Consider the following 19,091-nt stretch of genomic DNA (forward strand, 5'->3'; position numbering starts at 1 on the left):
TTTTAAGAGACCAAGGAAGAAACTATGAAATAAGCTTTTGCAAATTGCATTTCAGTTTTTGTTGCAATTTGTGTATTGAATCCGATCGACGGTGTCTTTACAAATATAGTACGTAAGAGAAATGTTCTTGTTTTGAAAAGGCTTTATAACATTGAATTTGCAGAATGAAAGAATTGTTCAAGGTGTGTAAAACTTGCAGAGAAACGGGCCTGTGGCCAGGGAATAAAGCGCTTTTCCGCTGGTCAAGTGAATAAACGTGTCTACTTTGACAAATTGTCAAAGTTCACCCAAATACCTGGACATGTTGATGAATGAATCATTAATTTATACATTGCATGTATATTCATTTGGCGTGGGATGATACCTTACTGTGATTTGGTTCCCTGATATCAAATACTAATGAAACCATGTGTTAACATGAATGCGTATACATTCTTCAGTTGCACAACATTTCGACAAGGTTCTTATTGATGGTCTTATGCTTGCTTCAATATCAAAATCACTAGGTTGTCGCATATTTATAAATACAACTTATTTCTTTGTAGTTTTTCTTTCTTGACACTAAAATTAACAAAGATAAAGACTGTCATATGTTAAATTGCAGCTCTTCGATCATCCAGTACGGCTTGCAGGGACTGCATGGTCCACTGAACGCTCAGAACAATATAATATTTATTATTATGTCAAGTCTGAACTAGAATAATAAAGGATAAAATTTGTTTGTGGGCCAATCCTACTCATGGACGTGTTAATACAATCAACCAAGGAGAGCATACGGACATGCGGTGTCCGGTTTTAATCCGCTACATTTAATCCTCTACTATGAAATTTGCCAGTTGATATGCAACAATGTGCTATGCGTACTTGTTAAGTATTAGCATTTTTTCTCACGGTAATTTTGAAAATATTGGTAACCGGAATTTATATTTAACCCCCCCCCCCAAATCAGACATAACCAGTAGTGTCACCAACAAAGGTTGGCGTTACAGTATCATATTTCTTTTGAAAACCGGTTTTTTACTTTGTTAACAGAAACCGCAACGATTTTTGAAAGAAAGAAAAAGTTCAAAACATTTAACTAGATTCATTATTCAGTTATAGATGACTTGCTGATTTCAGTATTTCACATAAAATGATATTCAAAGTGAAAAAGTAAAACACATCGATTTAAAGAAAACTTACCATAATTGCGTGGTACTGTTGTTACCTTGGTGACAGCAAATTCTATACACACATATATAAATGAAATATAGATGTATCCCCCTAAAAAAAATCGAACGTGTCTGGTTAAAACGATCGACCTCCTTAAGGAAAAAAACTTATACTGTAGTCACGTGACTGCGGCGGCCAACCAAACTGGAAACTTTAAAATAAATGCCTATTGAATATACACAGGTAATTTTCCTTCAGGCAAATGTGCCACTACTATACAAATTAGAAGAGGGACAAGTGAAATAGTTGTACATGTCAAAAAAGTGGTAAATGATAGGTTTATTTGTGAATTAAATTTTATTATGCTTCCAATCTCCGAATGATGTCGATGGAATGCATTAAAACTGGTCACTAGTATTGTGACTGCTTTACGGCCTGGGTCATCTCAAAAACTGACCAACCGAGGAAACATAAAATCGAATCTGGATGTTCATACGAAAATAATTAAATGTTATTTATATACACCAGCCCTGTGCAATGAAACGACTCGGGTGGAATATTTTAATGCGTTTTTGTAGGAAAGCCTGTAGGGGTATTTGAATGATCGAGTGAAAGTTTCATTTAAACAGGCTCAACCATATGTATCCAACTCGCTGTGGAGGATGGATTCAGTCACATTTACTAATGAGGGCTGCCACATGACAGTCGGTCAATATGATTATTACGCAATGAAATGGATAAAATTGTGTTGTGGCTTCTTTGTTTTTTACCAAGATTTTCAAATTTATAGCATTAATGTTAACAAAAATACACCAAAGTATATCGGCCATGCTATTTCAAAATGTGTCCGTGTTAAAGGAAACATTGCAGCATGGTTTAAATTGGCGATGTTGTTTACGGTTGTGTTAGAAAGGGGATTTCAGTTGTATTTCACAACTGACTCTATACATGGTGACCATTACAATGACTAACTAATTGGGAGAAAACATGCACCCTGACCACCTACTGGTAGCGATGTTCAGCGAGTTCATATCTTTCTGAAATGAATCAGAACTTAATCTAGAATAATTGCTATTTAAAAAAAAAAAAAATGCTTAATCGTTATATCAGCTTTTAATGTTATGTAAATTTCGAACTGAACCCGATATGTTGAAATTGACAAAAGTAGAAAGCAAACAGAACAACAGTCCATAGACAAGTGTGTGCAGTACATGCCCTGCTGATTCTGGGTCACTTACTGCAATAGTATAAATCTTGCCTTTGATGATTATATATGCATACAGTAATTCTGCATGTCCAAATAATTAAAATCTTAACTTTGTTGAAAAACAAAAGTTAGTAGGAAATAAATAGTTTTGTGTATAATATACCAGGTATGAATAACTACTTTTGGTCTACATATCTTGCACATGTTCTTGGTTGCCATTGTACACCTACATTTAAATGTTTTTGTTGGGGCTTAAAAGTGTTGCAAAACAGGAATGAATTACGACCCATATAAAAGAAAGCTTATAACCAACATATTTCTTTATCACAAAGACAAGAATGGGTACACGTTTTAGGCGTACATTAGATCGTGCATATAGACTTGAACTTATTACATTTTTGTCATATATGTATATATAATGGTCGCTGTATTTATTTATTTATTATCATCCTTGAAAAGTTTAATGATACTGCAGTCTGACTAATTAAGCCAGCCCCTACTAATTCACTTTGTTGTAGGTCAACGAAGTGAATTACATGTAGTAGGGGCTGGCTTTAGTCAGACTGAATGATGCTGCAGAGCCATGGGAGGTGGATCCCTAATATGCCAAATATTTGTCAACAGATCTGAATGGATAGATTTTAAAAATCACACGTGCAAATTTGGAATTTCACATTTTGCCCCAGGCTTGCATTTACAATTTGAAAATATGAGAAAAGAGGAAAACGTGCATCCTTTAGTGGTGGATAATTTTGCATTGTTAATTGTATCTTTACCTGGGAGGCGAAGTTTCGCCAGGGAGTGCCTCCGCTACCATCGCTGTATAGAGTAGCCACAGAACTCTAGCTATCGCAAAACACAAAAAAATGGATAATTTGCATTTTTTTCCCAAGAGAGCTAAAGTTCGTGTCACTGGAGATCATGTTAAAGTATTGACAATGTACTCATAAAACCCATTTTCCCCTTATAACAGTATGCATTACTATCATACCATGCCAAAAAGTATACTTGTACATAATTATGACTGTTTACCCCACAGATTGATGAATATAATCTATATTAAGGGATTGTTTCTTTATTGCAATGGAAGCGTCATGGTAATTTGCTGAGGACTGTTTAATAGAAAAATCCAAACTAAACAGCTATTGCTTATTTTGTTTACTGCGTAAATCAGCTCTGGTGTTCTCAATGTAAAAGCTCAGTTGTCATAATCGAGGAATACCCGCCGCCATGAAATATTGCTGTTTATACCTCCCATTCGATAATGTTTTACTTATAGAGACCTCGCCAGCTTTTAGATGAAATACGTTTTTGGTACCACGTATTTTTACTGCGTGGCGCTCAGGGCCTTAGTAGTAATGGTGCTCCATCGTGACCCTGCTTCCCTCCGTTTATAAAGTCATATCCGAAAGACCCGTGATTTTAACTTCTGATACTGCGCACTTGGCAAATGTGCAGTCACCATCTTCTTACTAGTGATTGAGAATCGAACTCGGACCCCCCCCCCCCCCCGACCCCCCCCCCCCCCCCCGGTTACGAAACAATCGCCTTAAGTACTGTCTAGGGCATACTTGAACTATATCTTCGTTACATAATTTGTAAAATCAAATCAAACCATTCTAATATCATTTTCATCGAGCGTTGACGGTGTTGTAGCATAGAAACCCCACCCCCGCATAATACTATTTTCCCCCTGGTGAAACAGGAACCAAGTAAGTTTTCCCCCAGGGGAGACGTGCCTTAGTATAGAATTTCCCCCGTACATAGTATTATAGGACAAAATGTGTCCCCACTTAATATTTTGATATTTTATTATTTTCGAGAACAAGCCCCATTACTTTTCCCCAGATTCAAGTAAAGCATAAATTCACATGCATGTTATAGCGTCACACATGTCTTTCTCATTATTTATTGTGTCACAAAATTTCATTATAACTTTGACTAAATATCTAACATTCTTCATAGCAACTTTTCTTTGATCAGTTGTGAAACCAATTTGTGCCAAGCAAATCTCATGAAAGCAAATAACGTTTTGTATTCTGTTAATTCGTTAAAAAACCAAATTCTTATTAGTGTCAAGCAAATCTCATGAAACCAAATTATTCTGTTAATTCGTTAAAACAACCAAATTCTTCTTAGTGTCAAGCTAATCTCATGAAACCAAATTATTCTGTTAATTGTTAAAACAACCAAATTCTTATTAGTGTCACCTGCCTTTTTTTTTTTTTTTTTTTTAGTTCGATCACTTATACAAAGTCCTAAGGCGAATCGGGCTCTTTGATGCCGATTCTGAGCCAATTCTTCTCCTGTAAACAATACAAACTAATAATCCTAATTGTTTGAGAGCAGTTAGAGGGCTTTCCACTTTTTACTGTTTGATAAAAGATAAGAATGCTTTAGGTGACGTAAGAAACTCTAAAAGTCTGAAATGTAGTATTTTGTAAAGGAGGGTGACTTTTACCTTTTTCTTAACCTCGTTACCGCAAAAATTCTATTTTAAAAACTAAAACAAGCATTACCAACAGGCCCAAGGGCCACATCGGTCACCTTGGCTCATATTTAAAGATTTTCCCTATATATTTGTATGCAAAACTTTGAACCCCCCCCCCCCTTTGTGACCCCATCCTCCCCCTGGGGGCCATGATTTGAACAATCTGAAATATGTCAGAAAGCTTTCATGTAAATATCAGCTCTTCTGGCTCAGTGATTTAAGGAAGAAGATTTTTAAAGATTTTCCTTTATTAGCTCACCTGAGCTAAAATCTCAAGTGAGCTTTTCTGATCACCCGTATTCCGGCGTCCGTCAGTCTGTCCGTCCGTCTGTAAACTTTTAACATTTTTGACTTCTTCTCAAAAACCACTGGGCCAATTTCAACCAAAGTTGGCTCAAAGCATCCTTAGGTAAAGGGAATTCTAAATTGTTAAAATAAAGGGCCAGGCCACCTTCCAAGGGGAGATAATCAAGAAAATGTAAAAATAGGGTAGGGTCATTAAAAAAATCTTCTCAAGAACCACTAGGCCAGAAAAGATGAAATTTATAGATAAGCTTTATTAGGTAGTGCAGATTCTAAATTGTTAAAATCCTGGCCCCCGGGGGTCGGATGGGGCCACAATAGGGGATCAAAGTTTTACATACAAATATACAGGAAAAATCTTTAAAAATCTTCTTCTCAAGAACCACTGAGCCAGAAAAGCTGATATTTATATGAAAGCTTCCTGATATAGTGCAGATTCTAAATTGTTAAAATCCTGGCCCCCGGGGGTCGGATGGGGCCACAATAGGGGATCAAAGTTTTACATACAAATATGTAGGAAAAATCTTCTTCTCAAGAACCACTGAGCCAGAAAAGCTGATATTTACATGAAAGCTTCCTGATATAGTGCAGATTTTAAATTGTTAAAATCCTGGCCCCCGGGGGTCGGATGGGGCCACAATAGGGGATCAAATTTTTACATACAAATATATAGGGAAAATCTTTAAAAATCTTCTTCTCAAGAACCATTGGGCCAAAGAAGTTCACATTTACATGAAAGCTTTCTGACATAGTGTAGATTCAAGTTTGCAAAAACCATGGCCTCCAGGGGTAGGTTGGGGCCATAATAGGGACTACAGTTTTACATGCAAATATATATGGAAAGTCTTCTGATATGGACCAAGGTGACTCGGGTGAGCGATGTGGCCCATGGGCCTCTTGTATATTTGTATGTAAAACTTTGATCCCCCTATTGTGGCCCCATCATAACCTCAGGGATCATGATTTGAACAAACTTGAATCTGCATTATGTCAGGAAGCTTTCATGTAAATCACAGCTTTTCTGGCCCAGTGGTTCTTGAGAAGATTTTTAAAGATTTATCCTATATATTAGTATGTAAAACTTTGATCCCCTATTGTCGCCCCATCCAACCCCCGGTGGCCATGATTTGAACAAACTTGAATCTGCACTATGCCAGGAAGCTTTCATGTAAATATCAGCTTTTCTGGCCCAGTGGTTCTTGAGAAGATTTTTAAATGACCCCACGCTATTTTTGCATATTTTGTGATTATCTCCCCTTTGAAAGGGACATGGCCCTTCATTTGAACAAACTTGAAAGCCCTTCACCCAAGGATGCTTTGTGGCAAGTTTGGTTGAAATTGGCCCAGCGGTTCTTGAGAAGAGGTCGAAAATGTGAAAAGTTTACGACGACGACAGACAACGGACAAATTTTGATCAGTAAAGCTTACTTGAGCCTTTGGCTCAGGTGAGCTAAAACTATGGATGACATTGACCTTACCTCAAATTCAAGGTCAATAATCAAATAGCAAAATTTGAACACTGCCTGCTGATTATCTTTAAGAATATTAAAACGATATTTATTCAATAATTTCATTGATTTGGGCAGCAGGCTTAGCCTATGTATGAGCCCTCTCCCTAATGATCGAACAAGATATGTGTATAACATATGTAATTATTTTGGGGCTTACATGTACAACTGTATCTATGAAAAAAGATTAACATTTGCACATAATATAATTTAGAATATTTTACAAGAGTATTATAGGTAAAAAATATAGTAGTATTCTTTAATAACATCAAAGATGATAATGTTAAAACCTTAAAAAGCATCAAAGGGGACATTACTGTGTCAAAAAGGCTGTATAAATCCATGTAGGGTCAATGATTGTATTTGAAAATATTCTGAAAGATCTTGAAAATGGATTAAAGATTTCATATTTTGATGATGACCTTTGAATTTGACCTTATTTCAAAGGGCTTAATGGAAGTGTCCCCATGTCTATACCTGTATCAATATAAAAGCTATACGCTTAACATCTCCCTGCTAGGGTGTCTTAATGTGAATTCATCAGCGAAGATTTTGTGTCTCTATGGATTTAGGTTTAGTAGGAGTAGCAACAACAAGCTTTTTAATGCAGTCACTGTCATTCACAGAAGGGTCAAAGTTCAGAGTTGTAATGAATGGCCAGTGTTGAAACCAGTTACGAAGTCGATACTTACGCATATCAAGTTTCAAGGGTATCTCATGCAAGAAAGAGAGTAGAAAAATGCTATTTTCTCGTATTTTTATGACTTTGACCCAATTTTCAAGGTCAAGGGTCAAGTATCCCATTCCGTGTCTGTACCACAAATCGTTCTCAAGTTTGACATGTACGTAGAAATCGTAAAACATAAGGGGCATTAACTCCCATGGACACGATTTGAGCTGGAAAGTTTTCAATTTTTACTTTTCCATTTGTAATGTTTACAATGCTTATCTAAATTTTGAATGTCAGATGTTGAGTTAAAAGAGAGATACAGGGCGCACATTTCTTTGTTATGTAAAGAAGGCTCGTTCATGTTTCTGTTTATCGTACACTTTAAACCGCTCTAAAGTCGAATCCCCCCCCCCCCCCATTTTATTTACGGTATTTTATTAAGCTCGTGATACGAAACCAATTTTGATCTGTCATGGAATTTTCATCCAAATCAACAAGATGACCAGTGATGCTTTCGAACACAGACAGATAGAAGTGAAAAGAAGCGAATAATGTGATGTGGCCTTGCCCTCGTATACCAACGAAAACAGCGCCCCAGGATTGAGGAATATAATGGCCTCTCAAATTTTCATTAATCAACATGATATGCTTTGGTTGTTGTAAAACCTTTTTGGGATTTTAAGTTAACTTAGCTCTATTCATTTTCTAATCAGAAAAAAAAACCTTAATGGTGTGTATATCAGTATGAACTGGGCAAATTGATCTTCATCTATATATTTGTGGTACAGACACGGAATGGAATAATTGACCTTGAAAATTGGGTCAAAGTCATAAAAATACGAGAAAATAGCACATATATATATATATATAGGTAAAATATTAAATAAAATATGACAACACGTTGTAAAACGTAAGCACTTTCATTTCATTTATATATATATATATATATATGACAACACGTATCATATTTTATTTTTTATAGATATATATAAGCCGACTGAGTTTACTCGTATATACTCAATCGGCTTTGTGATATTTTATTATACTACTACATGTATTTGTGTAGATATTTTTCTATACTTGTATCTGGATTTATTATATGTGTGTGTAGATAGATAGAAATTACACTAGATTCCACAACACCCGATACTTAAAAGTAGATACAAGGTCGAAGTAAGACGAGTCATAGTTAAATTATATTTAGCATTGAACATTAAGGTGAATCAACCAATATAAACGAGTCGAACATTCTCTTCGTTTTTATGTTTTATAGGTAAAACGTTTTCGTTTGTCCTGAGTGAGAGACGGGTCCAAAATCTTAAATATTCTTATTTTCACTTTTCAACCAATAATGTTGAACTATGGGTGTAGCAAATGTCATTTTCGCTTCGAAGTTTATAATTGTTCCAAACAAATTCTAATCGAACCGAAATTGGATACAATGGCAAGCTGTTAACAAAGGGTGTTCTACGCTCAGACTGTTTTTCCTTGGGGAAAATCTAACCCAGGCCCGACTTTCCAGGAGGAAATACTATGCGGGGTGTTCTATGATACAAGTGCTATACCTCGCCTGATTTCTGGTCGTTTCGGCCTTTTTTCAGTTCGGCCCCAAGTTTTTTCGGCCGTTAGTAGTTTCGGCCTAATGTCGTTTCGGCCCTAGTCGTTTCGGCCTAACTTTTAAATACCTTTGTAATACCAATAAATTAAGTCTTTTTTCTCATCTTACTTACTATATCAAAATTGATATTTCTGTAAAGGATATATATAAGCCAAAAACTGTCCATTCTGTGAGAGAAAGAACTGGGTGAGGCCCGTAGGGCCGAGATCAGTTCTTTCTCTCGCAAAATGGACAGTTTGAGGTTTATATCCTACTTAAAACATTACATCTTTTGTTCTAAGAATGGACAGGCTCAGGTAAACCCATTGACAATGATAATTATGAATAAAGTTATTTTTTTAATAATCTGACAATATAACCAGTCTTGCGTAGAAGTCTGTTTCTTTTGTTCACTTATTGGAGCCATAGGCGTAGCTTGGGTTCGAATATTACCGAGGCAGGGGGTCAGAAGCTATCGACATTTTAACAACGTAAAAGGTTGCCACTGGGAGCCAAATTTTGATCTGAAAAGCATTGTGATTTCGAATATTTGGATGAGGAAATAATTAACGCCAGCCAAAAGAACCCAATGTGCCCATCTCGTGAAATGAAATTATTCATGAAAGCGAAAATAATAATTCAGAATTATGATATGCTAATAAAGAAACCCCCCCCCCCCCCCCCCCCCCCAAAGCGTTGTGAAGAAGTTTTGGATTGTGCCTCTGAATCCAGCGAAATTCAAATACAGTATGGAAATATGTCTTTCAAATTTAAGTTTTGATGCGACATTATAATGGCCAATGGAATTTAAAAAATTGTGAATCTTACGAGTTGAAGCAGAGAATTCTACTAAGAGAAAATATCGTTTTAAGTGTTTCAGTGATTTTTCCGATATCTGTTTTGATTCTTACTTGTAAGGAATTTAAAATTGAATTTGTATCTCCATGACACACGTATTGTCTTTCTTATTTTCAGTCTACCTGTAGATTGGGTTTATCTGACACTGTCCAATAAGTTGACAATTGCTGTCCATTATTTTTAAGAACGGACAGTATAAATTTATCCATTCTCAAAAATAAAGGACACCTACATGTATAACCTTTTCACTACAAGTGGACTTTCTTGTATATAAAAGTCTAAAAAGACAAAGGATTGCAAAACAAAAATGTTTAATTGTTGTGTAAACTGTTATAATTGTCTATGGTGTAAACAAGGAAGTCCACACCATCAAAGAAAATGATATGCCATTTACAGATTACATAAGCTTGTATTTTAAAAGCAAAAATGTCAAAACACATTATGATGCTGATTAATTATAAACCGGTACCATCTGATGCAGTGAAAATATGAAAATAAGCCTTCAAAATATATATCCGGCTTTGAGAAACGTGCAGTGCGACGACCTAACATAGAAAGATGACAATATTCATTGGAGTTTGAGATTAAGATTGTGTTTTTAAGCCTAATCAACATGTATTTTTGCACAATATTTCTGAATTGTCAGTATACATTAGGTCCATATATCCGATATTTACAGTCCAGCAGATAGAGAAGCTCTATATATCGTCTGCTTTCTTTGGTGAACAATTAAAAAGTTGTTGCAGATAATTTTTTTCTTGTTTTAATGTCGTTCTTGACAGATCTATAACGTTATATGCACTTCACTTCAAATATTCAACATTTCTCGAAAGAGAATACCCTAACGTCAAGTATTATTTCCAAACATCGACTTGACACAATCAATAACCCCCCCCCCCCCCCCTCTCAATACAATCGTCTTGCATACCCATAAAGTCCAAAATAATTCAAAATAAGCCCTTTAAAAAAATAATACCCTCACTGGTTATTATAACAGAACTTATAATAATCAGTGAGGGTATTTTTCTAAAGGGCTTATTTTGAATTACATGTATTTTGGACTTTATGGGTATGCAAGACGTTGTTGACATGCATTAGTAATATTTTCAACAAAAATTAATTAAATCAACTCATGTAGCTTATTCGAAGGGGGGGGGGGGTCCTGAACCCAAGCACCTGTGAGATCATCAAAGATGTGCATGTGGTAGATCTTAGGAATAAATAGATTGATGCATTCCTAGCAAACAGTTAATTACCGCACTAATGCGAAGGGGGGAATGTGAAAAAAGTTTTTTTTCTCGAAATTCGCGACTCAACCAAGTCATAAAGACTATGTAAACTGTGGATCCATCATGTGCGTAATGACAAGTTGAGGTTCAAGACATTTGTATGAAGAAACGTTTACCGTCTGCCTGATCTGCGACTTGACTGAATGTCTTCTTTTCTCAATAATAATAATATATGTGTGTATTATCTTCTACACATTGTGAGGACGTCCTCACACTTCATAAGTTTGGTCGGCTAGAAAGGAGAGAGAGAGAGAGAGAGAGAGAGAGAGAGAAATCACATCGGTTATCATTGAATATTTTAAACCCTTATAAATAGTATTACAAAATTCTACAGCAAATGTTGTTGGGTATCCTATGTCCTTAAATTGAAAATTGACGCACAGCTAATTGTGTGGTCAATCATTAATTTACAAAACCGAAGAATTGGACATACAATGTACATGTACAACAATTTTGTAACATATTTCCATGCGTAAAAGTGTGAATCAGCTTCCCGGGAGGCCGTGACCGAATTTCAAGCATTCAAGCACGCGGACCTCGTGCACATTACAATCAAGTTTTTAGTTCTCTGTGTCAGTTTAGTATGGTTAAATAATTTTCCATGATACTTGACTCATTAATATTCATCAAAACTTGTAAATAAGATTTTAGAATCAATCACTCGTGTTTCTGTTGATCGACTTCTTTATTTGTATACAAAGTTGAACACGTTACATTTATGGTAAAAAATAATTCATAATATGAATGTCTGATAGATATTCCCGGCTGGGAAAGAAAGAAATTATTGCTTTTTTAATCGTTTATTACATTTTTTCTAAACAAGATACCACGATTTACCTTAAATTTGAAAATTTATGGGGGGTGGGACGCCGGCTGCCCCCCTTAAATTCGCCACTGATCTCACGGTGGGTATCAGGGACTAACTTTTTAGACAAGGCAGTCTTCTTGTGTATTCGAAATACACATACATCGTGTTCACGGACATTTTACACCGTGTGTTGGGGAATACTCGTGGTCTGTACTGTAGATTTTATTATCAACATCATTGTATTCACCCGTAAAATTACTAACTGAACCTAACATACACTAACTACGCAAATAACACATCAGTTTACAGGAACAGTACCTGGCCATGAGTCATAATTGTTTATTTTTTCACTAAATATATTTCATTGAAAAAATGCCTTTTTGAATAAGCTTAGTGTAGTATCACTTAAATTGTAGCTAATTTTTATAAATATACTAACAAAAAATACACAGTTGTTTGTAGTTTCTTCACATGATTTCAAAGTGATTTTTAATATCTATAGGTTTTGCGGTGAAATCACATGTCAAATGCTAAATTGAAATTTTACGGCACAAAGTTAAGAAATCATTATATTTCGATGTTAAAAAGTTTGCCTTGATGATTTCAAAAGCTATTCACAATCATCATGGTATCACAATTTGCTAAGCATCATGGAAAAGAAAATTTGAACAATTTTGCATATATTTTATAATCTTTTCTAACACTAGGCCTACCTCTCAAAAGCTTACACTCGAACAGCTTCCATTCAACAAACAACAATAGCATAAATTCATTACACATCTATATTAACAAAAAAACAACATCACATTGTCGGTATTTTGTCGCTTACGAAACTTGGGCCGAAACGACTAGGTATCTGAGGCCGAAACGACAAGAGGCCGAAAAAACTTGAGGCCGAACGAACCTAGGGCCGAACTGTAAAAAGGCCGAAACAACTTGCATCGCCTCGCCTCAATGTATCAGGATTTTATTGATGGAGAACATCTTCCGTGTTCTGTTCATGACAATTGCCCCTTCGATTTTAGAACGAAGACCTATGCAAATTGAAACTTAAAGGAGAAGAAGCGAAAGCGCAAGAAAAAAAACTAATGTAATAAAAAGATCTAATATATGATTGGCATCACCAGACTTCCTTTTTTTCTGGTTTCACGCATGTTTATTCACATCTTCCGATTACAAAGGCAAAGATTCTGGGGTGAATTGTGACAATGCCAAGGTGATGGAACGATATTAGACTCCCTCCGTCACCTTTCCGTTTTCACTTACTGTGTTCTCTTAACTTCGTACTTTCGGTCCTTCGCCCTAAACTTAAAGGAGTAAGAGAGGTGAGCAAAATCTCAATGTTGGGGGAAATATTGGTAGCCACGCTTGACATACGGTACATTATGTGTGTATTTTATTGTCGGCATGGACAGATAAGCCAAAACTAAGTACTTGCAATTTTTTTTAACGTTCTGACATTCTGTTTACTTATGGTGGTAAAAGTATACTGTGTAAATGGGTGTGGCCAGACACTATGGAGACTTCCGTTTTCAAGCCTTCGGTATTGGATATGAAATCCACTGTGTACTAAAGGGATATGACTTTAAATGCAGTAAAACTTCAATGCACTCGGGCCTATCTGTACCTTTAATTGGTATAGATAAAAAAAAAAGTAACTCTGTCGAAATCAACAAAATTGTATACATGTGTTGAGATTAAATCTCTGATATCTGATAAGTATGTTGACTGAATACAGCTACATTTTATGAAATACATACTCAAAGTCAAGGTCGCAATAATTCTATGTATTCTTAGACCACTCATTTTTATGTGAGAAAGTTTTTTAAGCGAAAAGAAGGTTTAGAGGAAAGTTGATAATACGGATATATATATATATATATATATATATATATATAAATCATAGGGGGAAAAAAAGGAATTACGTTACGCCTGTGTTTGAGCTTTCTACCATGAAAAGTAAATGACTTCAATTGATTTTGAGGTCACATGATCTAAGGTTAATTTCGGCTGGGCTGAATATTTGGACTAACGCCTTCACCGAATCTCGGAGCAGTCCTTCATAATTCATGTCTGGCACTACTGTTCGCTTCAAATCTTCCAGACATGAAATATGAAGGACTGCTCCGAGATTCGGTAAAGGCGTCAGTCCAAATATTCAGCTCAACCGAGATTAGCTTATGTCTAGAGCTTTGTTAAATGAATATTAAAAAAGGATACTGGGTGTCTACATTTTAAGATACCTGTGAAATGAGTTGCAATCATAAGAGCTGTAAAATTTGTAAGAACCTTGAATTAGACCCTTTCAGCTTAAAAGAAAATAATCAAATATAACAATATTCCGGGTGTACATGGTGATTCTTTTAAACACGCAATCTTTCGTGTTTATCCGGCTTTTTTTCACGAATTTGAAACACATTGCAAAAAACTTCACCTTAGAGGTTCAGCTGAGATCATCCCCTGTGTCCATTTTCAAACTCGTTTGTCGGTCTGAAGGCTTTTACAACATGGCAATTGACGTTTTTGTTAATTTGTAAAAGCGGTATTGGACAATGAAAAAAAAATTAATAGTGTAAATCTTGCAACATGCTGGTAAACAGTAGGATGCTCACAATTTACATGCTTTTCATGTATCATGTTTGTTTGCAGATGCTCTGCCGTTTTCAATAAAGTGATGCTTGTTTTAAATGTGTAAATTTAGCATGTGTATCATGGAATGATGACATTTCAACTAAGGGAATGATATTTTTCATAATGTGATCAATATTTGAAAATTTACGTGTGGTAGTATGGATGATCCTCAGTACCCCCTTGCTTGTCGTAAGAGGCGACTAAATGGGGCGGTCCTTCGGATGAGACCGCAAAAACCGAGGTCCTGTGTCGCAGCAGGTGTGGCTCGATAAAGATCCCTCCCTGCTCAATGGCTTTAAGCGCCGAACATAGGCCTAAATTTTGCAGCCCTTCACCGGCAGTGGTGACGTCTCCATATGAGTGAAATATTCTCGAGAGGGACGTAAAACAATATTCAATCAATCAACTATATTCGATTGATGATCTTTCTCTAGTAAATTTGACAGTGAAATTTGAGCTGGAGAGCAATCGATGAAAATGAGCAAGCTTTACTTTCCCTGCCCTATAACTTTGAAACGAAAAATCCGTGCGACGTACTCGACTGTTTCACTTGATGTAGTTCACAAGTATTCTATGTAAACAAAAAAATTGTGAGGAAGTTCATGTAGGTCCTAGTTAGTATCCTATATATAAAAAAAATTGTGAGGAAGTTCATGTAGGTCCTAGTTAGTATTCTATATATAAAAAAAATTGTGAGGAAGTTCATGTGGGTCCTAGTTCCAGCAAAATATATCAAATGTGTCGACGTACATTGACAAGTGACGATATCCGACATCTCTCTATCACATCGACGTGGAATAGACACGAAGTAGTGCGTTTTTGGAACCCATGGTTTTCTAGAAATGTTCGTGTTCTTTGTATACTGGACTGCTTGTATGATAATAGTACTGTCACGGATTCTTGTGTTCTTACTCATTTTTGATGGACATAAGGTAAGACAGATGCAAACTGTACAAAGAATAGGTGTGTTTCTAATACGAACAGATGTTTTATGAACCTCTCTAAACTGTTGGGTTCTTGCTCACTGAACATATCGCTTCTGGTCGATCTTTTGAAAGCGTGTGTTTTGTAACCTGATTCACCAATCTTGTGGTATATTGTCTGCATAGGATGAGCCATATTTCATTGAAGTCAACTGAACTTGAAATGGAGAACGCTGAGATTTGGGCTCAGGGCTGGATCTTGGAGTCTTTGCTCTGTTTTACACGGCCGCTTTTGTTGTGCATTCAGTTATAAACAGCATTTGCAGATGAATATCCTGAAATCGGGAAAGATTGGGCGTCAAATGCTATGGGTTCAGATGGAGTGTTTTATTGTTGGTTTTTCCTTAATAACAAAGATTTCTGGTGTTTGATGACAAAGTTATTTTAACCTGTGGAATATGCATTTTTATCTGTATTATTTCCAAGTTTCATTTATAGCATTTTATGTTTTATTCTCTCTTTTGTTTGCCAACTTGTTATAAGGCCTGTACCCTATAATTCATTTTCTTTTCTTAACAAGTTTATCTTCTTTTGGATAAGAATTGTTCCTCGTTTGAAAATTGTAATTATAGCAAGTTTACTTAACTTGTTTTGGATGAGAATATAGTGTTGTGTTGGTTACAATCTTGATCGGCGTACCGGAGACCAGCAAGTTTTCTATTTCTCTCAAGGTGTACCGAATGCTGTATGTATATACAATACGTTACTGGAACCAGTTTAACAAGAAATAGGAAAATCACCTAGATATTACCTTTGAGATCAAGAAAAAAAGATTGAACAGTGAAATGGTTTAGTGCACATACTGATGAAGAAGTACCTATATCAACGAGAGAATTCAATTTGTTATGTGAAGATGTCATTCCGATCAAAAAGCAAAGTACATGTATTCATTTGTTGGGGAAAGTTGTCTGAACGCTTTAGTTTTATATCAAAGCAATAAACATGTTAATATGGAACAAGAGTACTGTAAACGGTACATAATACGTCATGAAGTCCCATGGGGATCCGGGTTAGAATAGGTACTCAGTACCCCTTGCTTGTCGTAAGAGGCGACTTAATGGGGCGGTTCTTCGGATGAGACCGCAAAAGCGGAGGTCCCATGTCACAGCAGGTGTGGTACGATAAAGATCCCTCCCTGCTCAATGGCCATAAGCGCCTAGCATAGGCCTAAATTTTGCAGCTCTTCACCGGCAATGGCGACGTCTCCATATAGATGAAAACATTTCGAGTGGGACATTAAACAATACACAATCAACCAACCAATACGTCATGAGAAGGTTATATAAGGTGTTTTATTATAAGGCTTTTGTTTTTGTGACATTGATTATCAAACATGGCAAAAACGCCAGGAGTTGTAGACCTTCAATGAATTAATCAACCATCACCAAGCTATAATATACCTTTTTTTGTAACATAGATAAAGGATGGTCATCATTATTTATGCCCCCCATCAAAGAAGAGGGGCATATTGGTTTGCACCTGTCGGTAGACCACATGTCCGCTCAATATCTTGAGATTGAACCATTCACTTGATGATAATGATATTTCATGTGTGTTGGTTATGAGTAGAAGAGGACCCCTATTGTTTTTCAGGTCAAGGGTCAGTCTACTCTGAACGTAGGAATATACTGTCCGTTCAATATCTTGACAGACATCAAACTTAGTACACTGGTACATCCTAAGGAGAAGATGGCCCCTATTGATTTTGAGGTCACATGGTCAAGGGTCAAACTGGACATTGTAATATACTATCCATTCAATATATTGATAACCCTTTGTTTGACAGACATCAAACTTAGTACACTGGTACATCTTCAGGAGAAGATGACCCCTATTGCTTTTGAGGTCACATGGTCAATGGTTGAACTGGACATAGTAATATAGTTTCCTATATTTTAAGAATCGTGCTTGATTGACACCGAACTTGGTACACTGGTACAGCATAAGAAGTAGATGACCCTTGTTGATTTTAGGTCACATGGTCAATCCACTCTTGGCATAGGAAGATATTGTCTGCTCAATATTTTGAATTGATGATACTACTATCAATTAAATGATGTGTTTTACAAACATCTCTTGTTTAACTGGTCTTTAAAATTTTCATATCTATTCAGGGTAGCTTATTTGATATATTGGTCATTCAACCTATAAATAGGTGGATCATAGGCTTGAATCTCACAGAATATGAATTTTTAATGTGACAATAAAATGTGCTTTTGTAAGAGTTTATGCAAAATCTATTGCATCGGCTCAACATTACATGAATGTAATACTTTCCTTTTATTACATGTATGAATTTCATTGGTTTTCATATCTTCTCAAGGCATCCATATGTTGAGAATCAAAATACGTACATCTGTAAGTTGTTTACAATTAAAGGCTTTAAAAATGAGAGGTGTTAAAGGGACAAACCATGCACTCGCTTTATAACATTTCCCCAAAACTGACTATTAATAACAATGTGTAATTTTCTTTAACAAAAGAAAACCGAAACCCTTGCCACATTCACATCTTCAATACCAACACTCTCTGTAAAATAAGAGACACACACACACACTTTTTTATTTTTGCGGAACAAAAACTTTAAAAGTTAATAAATTTTAATGAGACTTTGAGTCAAAATGATTTGAAAGATGGATACTTACATGTAATTTATCAACATCAGTATATCATTTAATTCTAGGATACTTACATGTAATTTATCAACATCAGTATATCATTTAATTCTAGGATACTTACATGTAATTTATCAACATCAGTATATCATTTAATTCTAGGATAAATAAGACGAACACCGTTATGTATTTACAATATTTTCGTCAGATACAAGTATCACTTAAGAATTCTGAAAAAGTACATGTAACATAAAAGATTTGTTTAAGAAGGAGACAATTTAAAAGTGAAAAAGAAGTGTCAGGAAATGCTCAGAATGCAGGATTTTGCACCATTTACTCCAGAGCATAGAGGGACTTGGACGGTCCCCAGACCCCCCGGCCTATTGGGAGTACCCTGTTTACCTCTTCTTTTTTTATTTTCATTGCGAAATCGGGTCTAAATCTGGCGATGAAAATTACTAGAACTTTGAAAACAGGTAGTGGATAAACTAAGCATTTTCATATATAGAAAACTTGTCTCAAGATCTCCATAAGTTGTTATGTATACTGTACAAGCAAATGGGATAGGAGTGTCCAAAAGTTGTGAAGATCAAGTGCTAGACACCCCTCCCTCACCCCCCCCCCCCTTCACAAATTCCTGAATCCGCCTATAAACCATGCACTCATTTTATGATATTTCCTCAAAATTGACAAAGTTCAACAACTTGTAATTTCCTGAAAAAATGAATGAAATCAAAATCCTTGCCACATGCACATCTTCAATACCCATACAAACACTGTAAAATAAGAAGGTCCTTACTTGAAACTTATGGGAGGAGTTAAGACGTACAAATAATGTGCTCCCTATATAATACTTCCTTAAAACTAACTAAGTTCAAGAATAGAAAAATTTCGCAATAAATTAAAGAAAATCAAAATTCTTGTAACAAGTACATCTTCAATACCCTTACAAACATTCTGTAAAATAAGGAGATAGTGG

The 19,091-nt window shown here is 35.8% G+C and overlaps 2 protein-coding genes across 2 annotated transcripts in view; one reads left to right on the plus strand and one right to left on the minus strand.

Moving 5' to 3' along the window:
- LOC130051708 (sodium- and chloride-dependent glycine transporter 1-like) overlaps positions 1 to 1,415 on the minus strand; it is a 20,444-nt gene extending 19,029 nt beyond the window's left edge. Inside the window, exon 1 of the mRNA XM_056154206.1 lies at positions 1,183 to 1,415. Within this exon, the coding sequence (XP_056010181.1) occupies positions 1,183 to 1,185 (3 nt within the window). The 5' untranslated portion in view covers positions 1,186 to 1,415. The remainder of the gene's footprint in view (positions 1 to 1,182) is intronic.
- LOC130051710 (minichromosome maintenance domain-containing protein 2-like) overlaps positions 1 to 19,091 on the plus strand; it is a 165,082-nt gene that overhangs the window by 123,193 nt on the left and 22,798 nt on the right. The gene's annotated exons all lie outside the window — the stretch shown is intronic.

The sequence above is a fragment of the Ostrea edulis genome, chromosome 2 (assembly GCF_947568905.1).
Source record: "Ostrea edulis chromosome 2, xbOstEdul1.1, whole genome shotgun sequence".
NCBI lineage: Eukaryota > Metazoa > Mollusca > Bivalvia > Ostreida > Ostreidae > Ostrea > Ostrea edulis.